This window comes from Camelina sativa, chromosome 13, assembly GCF_000633955.1.
Source record: "Camelina sativa cultivar DH55 chromosome 13, Cs, whole genome shotgun sequence".
NCBI classification, from domain to species: domain Eukaryota; kingdom Viridiplantae; phylum Streptophyta; class Magnoliopsida; order Brassicales; family Brassicaceae; genus Camelina; species Camelina sativa.
This window is the reverse complement of record NC_025697.1, coordinates 18,925,970-18,932,789: the sequence shown is the minus strand read 5'-3', so window position 1 is coordinate 18,932,789 and position 6,820 is coordinate 18,925,970. Positions and strand designations below refer to the sequence as shown.

General features: G+C 33.2%; 1 protein-coding gene across 1 annotated transcript; it reads left to right on the top strand.

The window, feature by feature from the left end:
• LOC104737121 (reticulon-like protein B2) lies at positions 4,870-6,586 on the top strand. Its single transcript, XM_010457225.1, has 5 exons — positions 4,870-5,322; positions 5,541-5,721; positions 5,823-5,964; positions 6,057-6,126; positions 6,225-6,586. Exons 1-5 carry the CDS (start codon positions 5,079-5,081, stop codon positions 6,392-6,394), a joined length of 807 nt encoding a protein of 268 aa, XP_010455527.1. The 5' UTR covers positions 4,870-5,078; the 3' UTR covers positions 6,395-6,586.

The following is a 6,820-nucleotide window of genomic DNA, read 5'->3' as shown; positions in this document are numbered from 1 at the left end:
AGCTTAATAGTCAAACGTGTGCTTATACTTGCTGTTATGTAACTTAACATGTTCTAGTGGTGCTATAGGCCGTATGAAGCCGTCGCACAATATATTGGGGCCACAAGCCCAAAGCTATGTTAAGGCTGGTTTTTTAGTGGACCAAAGAAAGAAAAAAAAATTGTAAAACTTGGTGTTGATATGGTTCGAACCGCAGACTACAAGAACAATTGAGGGCCGAAATATTACATATATTTCCGGGCCGCAAGCACAGGCTGAGGGGGCCGGCTCTGCGTATGATTGATATAGTAGATTGATCATTAACAAAATTTTCTGTAAATCTATTATAATTTTTTTTTATCAATCCTCTAAACTTTACTATTTCTGATTAGTAAGTACCAGAGAAGTATAATTTAATAAAGATACCAAATAGAGAGGTTAATATGTAGTATCGATATCCTATAACTTTACCCCTCTTTATATTTCTTGTGTGTGGAGATTTATATTGCAATGCAAAAGAGATAAGCTTAATAATCAAATTATTATAGTCTTTACTCTTTAGCCATATATCTGAGAGAACGTGTGAAGCTATTGCTTATACCTGCTTTTATGTATTCAAAGTAGAATGTTCTAGAGCCTGATTGTTATAGAAAAACTGGATCATCTGCGAGTTAACAATGTTAATCAACTTACTCAAAAAAGTGGTTAGTCTTAAACAATAAGTCTGATGCATGTAAACATATTTTCATGCCCTATATCAAGTAAGAAATTTAAAAAAGTACTTTAACAAACTGCATTGCTGAATGCTGACTAGAATTGAGGTAAGAGTTTACATTGATGAGTAAGTAACAAACCTCGTTTCTTTTCAAAATCACAACTTTTTTTTTTTTTAATTCTTTGTTTTACTTTTTAATGTTGTTGGTTGATTTAGCCCTATATAAAACAGATTTAAGAAGGTAGCATTCATTCATTCATTCATCTCCCAAGTCTCTCTGTTCTGTCTTTATCTTCATCTCCCATCTCGCTTTTTTTCCTTTTCCTTTGAAGTTCCTTGCACCTTAATCATGAAGACTATATTTTCTTTGGTACTACCCGTATCTACCTACTTGGCTATGGAGTTCCTAGCAATACTGACTATAGTCGTTTCTGCTGTATCAGCCTCTATGATTACATATCTCTACCTCCATGAGCAGTTCCATTCTAAAGTACTGCTAGTCATTTTTGTTATCTTCGTCCTGAATATTGTACTTATGGTTGTACTCTTGGTTTTAAATCGCGCAAAGCGCACTGTGGCACAAACATCCTGTTAATGTGCCATACGCCATGGTGCATGCGGCGCATCGCAACATGGATATGAGGCGCTTGGTGTTTAAAAGAAAGAAAATAAGAGGTTTTCTGCTGAAACTTATTAAAACTTTAGAATAAACTAGCATAAAACAATCCAATCCATCTCAAAAGAAACTAAGAAAGTTAAAACAAAAAAAAAACAGAGATAGTTCTTAAACCCAGTAAACCACTAAGGCTCTAATCGAATTGAGTATTCTCAAACTCATAGTCATCACGATCCAAAATAGTATCTTGAAAGAGCTCTCCTCCACCAATACAAGTATACAACAGTTTCGATTAGTAGATGATTACCTTTTGCAGTAGTTGTAGACGTGTAGTAAAGTCGATTGACGTCTTCACGTTTAGGACTCGTGAATGAAAGAGATGAGGAAACTAAATAAACTAGGGTTTTCGTATATATAATGGGTGAAAAAATGATCAAATCAAAGATTTTTGATTACATAAAATCAATAATGAAAGATATTATTCAGAAAATCAAATATACGTTTGATTTATAAGTAAACTACTATATTACAGAATGATTTTTTACCTTTGAGCCATAAACCATGTTGCGCGCCATACGCAATGGTCGCATCGGCTATGGCTCATCGTTTCGCTCGCATCATGGATATCGCCTTGCCATAGTGTGCTGTTTCCCTCATCTCCTCACAGCAGTGCGCAACGCGCCATGGCGCGCCACATGCGCGCTTTTTAAAACCAAGGTTGTACTCCCTCCTTATGTCAATGGCAAAGCAAACTGGGGTGGGAAGTTTATTTGCGTTGCTTCAGTCCTTTGTAGAAACTATCATCCTGTGGTCAGTGGTCTATTACTCTATTGAAAGATAAGATTCCCAACAAGAAAGAATCTGATCTCTTCTTGTTTTGGATGTTGGTGACATGTGTCATTTCTGCGTATTTCCATCTTGTTACATTTCTAAACCTTGTCTACATAAACTTTGGTCTGGTGAATGGTGAATGGGATTGCTTCTGTGGCCATGATGGTATTAGTATCTTCGAAGGTACCTATATGGCTATTGCAATTCAGTCCTTGGCTGTTACATTGAAGAAGCTTTTATGTGAAGGTTTTGATGCTAACAGTAAGAAGGCTGCTTTTAGAGAAAAGAAGGCCACAAAATAGTAAAAAAATTGTAAGACCATATATCTTTTTAGTTAGGTTATGTGTTTAGTTTGAAAATGTGTTTATGCTTTTTATCTAAAAAGTCCATGATATTTTATTTTATTTAGTTTGAAAATGTGTTTATGTATTTTATTTGTTATTTGTGGAATTTTTTTTTTGTTTGTTATTAATTCTTCTTATTTCATATTTTTATTTGTATTAATAGAGTATTATATAATGTATTAGATGTTTAAAAGTAAAATGAAAAACACAATAAAATTTGAGAACTTGTATAAAATAATTTAAACGAAAGGATATTTTTAATGAACTAACAAAATGCTAGTATGACTATAAAAATAAATGATATGATATCTGAGAGTCTAATTTATGTGTTATAGAAACATATACGTACAAATATTTTACTTATGTTTTGTTCATATTTTACATATGTTTTGCTTATTTTTTGTTAATATCTATTCAACATTTCAAAGAACCAAAAAATGACTAATTTGCTGCCATATATAAACAGTCACACATACAATTTATATTTATATAGAATTTAATGTAAACTATACTCAATATATCAAACAATCAAATAATTTGCAAATATAGATGATTTTATTATAATCATAAAATAATATAAATATATAAACTATTAAAAATACATATCATCTACGTATTGCATGGGTAACCATCTAATATATATATATATATATATATATATATATCATTTTTAACCTTTTTAGTAATAAAAACTATAATTTGTTTATTCGTTCTAAGCTTATATGAACCTAAACGCGGTATACCGGATAGCCCTTGATATACAATTTCGAACTCCCACAATCTGAGTGTATTTCCATCACTAAACCATCAGACTCAAAGACTTAAAACACGAATTTGGTGAGTTTGGAGAAACAAAGCAATCAAACAACTTACAAACGTAACTATATATGCCAAATACCCCCAAATATTTAAATAGAGAAAGGACAAAGTTTGTGTCTTTTTTGTATGCGATTATGCTGCCCCATTCTACTGCGAAGCGACATAGGGAAATCATCGCTATATGAGGAAATCTTATTCGGGATAATTTATCGTGTACTCCTATAACTTCAATTTTTTCAGAGGGAATTCCCAAGGTGTTCAAGATTGCTGTCATACACATTTTATATTCTTGTTTTATTGGGAAAAAAAATCTTGAAAGATGAAGAAAAAAGATAGTTGGGTAGATGTTCTTGTTTCAAATGAACATTTGTATACAAATACACAAAGAATAATAAATAAATAAAAATAATCTTTTATATTTTGTATGTAACACAAATCACTTATGATTAAAAACATTAATTCATTGTACTATTAGAAGAAAATCATGTGTGGTAAACCTTCCCATAAATAAAATAAACAGATAGATAATTAAGAAATATAAAAGAGAAAAGTGTATAGTTTGTCACCGCTCTCACACTTTAGTTTATCCGGTAATAGTTTCAATATAACCAAGTTTGGTATTTAAAATATATTATGTACTTAATATCTTATAAATATAAATATATATTTTTAAAAAATGTTAATGCATCTGAGTACAAATCTTGGTTGTTAGAATTTTTTTTGTTTTTTTTTAAAGTCGCAATATCAAAACGACAGTCGTTTTTTACAAACGATGACACCTCACTCTCTCACTTGTGTCATCTGAGTTACCAAGATAATGCCACCTCACTCTCATATGTGTCATGTGAGTCAGCATCCGTTTTGAAATTGGCACCACTTATATTAATTGAATTTGAAATTTGAATTTTAGTTGAAGTAAAATTAACACTAAATATTTGTAAAGGTAGAAACTGATACTTTTAAAACTGTACAGATATTAAAACACCCTTTTCCCGTTTGTCACCATTCACCTATTTGCAAATAATTAGATTAACCTCCTTATTATATACAAAGCCGGTCTTCATATTATTTGGAGTGAACGTTTAAAAAAAAGTAACATCAAATCGAAAATTCTTTACGGGGTTTTGAATTGCTTTCTTGTATAAGAAAATTACAACTGGGCTTCATCATTGTCTTCAGCTCATTTTGGGCCCATAAACCTAACGCTGTCAAATTAAAAAATTAAATTAAATGCCTCGTCACTTTCTAGAACATTCTTTTTCTTAAACACGTCTTTAACTTTGTTAATCAAAAAATTTAAGACGGTTCCAACTTCCTTAATTATAATATTTTTTTTTAATTTATCGTCATCAAGATATAATAATTTAATTATCACTGTCTTTTAAATAGAAAAACCGAAAGTTCACCACGTGTCACAATACTACTGGTTCGACCTTTTCTCATAGTCCAGCCGCGTGACACCTCAACACCACATTAATGACGACACCGTTAAACAACGTGGCTATTAACGGCGTTAAAAACTCTCGGTCCGTTTTTTTTTATATATACGTCCCCAGCATGTCTTTATTTATTTATAATCGTTTCCCCCAAGCGTCGCTGAGATTTGAAATCAACGGTTCAGATCAAAACAATCTATTCAACGGTTCAGATCGATTCTAAATCTTCTCCTTCTATTTTTTCAAGGCTTCCTTCGAGATCCTTCTTCTCCAGAAAGCCCTAGAAGAAGAAGAAACAAGTACTTCTGACTGAATCGGAAAAGCTGCGATCGGAATCAATGGCGGATGAACATAAGCATGCAGAATCTTCACCAGCGGTGGAGGTTGTAGAGAGAGAATCGTTGATGGAGAAGTTATCGGAGAAGATCCATCACAAAGGTGATTCGTCTTCCTCGTCTTCATCAGATGAAGAGAACGAGAAGAAAACATCGTCTTCTTCGTCTCCGAGGTCTTTGAAATCGAAGGTTTATCGTTTGTTTGGTAGGGAGAGACCTGTTCATAAGGTTCTCGGCGGTGGAAAACGTACGTTTTTTTGTACTCCGATCTCAGTTTTATTTAATACGAATTTGAAATTGATCTTGTTGATTTTATCGCTGGTTTGCTTTCGTTAGGGATTTGGTGAAGAAGATGGTTAAATTTAATCGATGTTATAGTTTGAATCTGTGTATTAGATTTGTTTGATTTTAATTAATGATCTTCTGAGATTCTCTGATTTATAGAAGAACCCTAATTTTGCGCAGCGGCGGATATATTTATGTGGAAGAACAAGAAGATGTCAGGTGGTGTAATTGGTGGTGCTACAGTAGCTTGGGTGCTCTTTGAATTAATGGAGTATCATCTTCTTACTCTGTTATGTCATGTGATGATCGTTGCTCTTGCTGTGTTGTTTCTATGGTCTAATGCCACCATGTTTATTCATAAGTAAGTTTCTTTGTGATCTTTAAATCTTATGGAAGTTGCTTTGTTTGCATCATAGATTGAAAGCTTAGATGAGTTTGACCCTTATTTGGTACCAATTTCAGGTCACCACCAAAGATTCCTGAAATTCATATCCCTGAAGATCCTCTTCTTCAGCTTGCTTCGGGTCTCAGAATCGAAATCAACCGTGGTTTCTCTTCTCTTCATGAGATTGCATCTGGAAGGGATATCAAGAAGTTTCTCTCTGTATGTTTAATACTCTCCAGGACTTAATCCGTTCTTAGTAATGTCTCATCTTTTAAGCTTTTGACAATAACTGTACTGTTTGATTGAATCAGGCAATTTTTGGATTGTGGGTTCTATCCATCTTGGGTGGCTGCTGTAGTTTCTTGACATTAGCGTACATAGGTAACACTTATATTTTCTTTAAGTATTGCTTCTTTTTTCTGTCTCTTATAACAAAACAAGTTCTGATGGATGGGATATATGGGTCTTGATTTTTACAGCTTTGGTTCTGCTCTTCACTGTTCCTCTTATCTACGATAAGTACGAAGACAAAATAGACCCATACGGTGAGAAAGCGATGGCTGAATTGAAGAAGCAATACGCTGTGTTTGACGCAAAGGTTTTGAGCAAAATCCCAAGAGGACCTTTGAAGAACAAGAAGAAAGATTAGGTTTTTTTTTGTGGGGTTTTCTTTTGAGTGTAATGCTCACAATACTCTGGTTTTTTTAAAATGTGGGTTTGTATTGTGAATTGGTAAATCTCAAAAGTTTATGTGTTAGCTCTCATTCCGGATTTTACTTTAACAAATTCCTTTTTTTTTTATTTTGATTTGTGGTTGGTTATTTTGGTGTTGTGGGAAGAAGGACAAAATTTGTAGCTGTTCTCTTGGTCTATATATGTATTATTCTTGATCTTGGTCGACTTTAGTGTAGTAATATGTGTGTCTTGTTATCTTGTATGCTTCGATTACTCGAGAGGCCAAAAGAGAGAGTACACATCTTAGCTATGTTAATTAGATATATTAATTCCTAGATATATGCAGTACGCAGTTGAGTCATAAATTTCAGGATGGCCAAGTGGTCCAAGGCGCCAGACT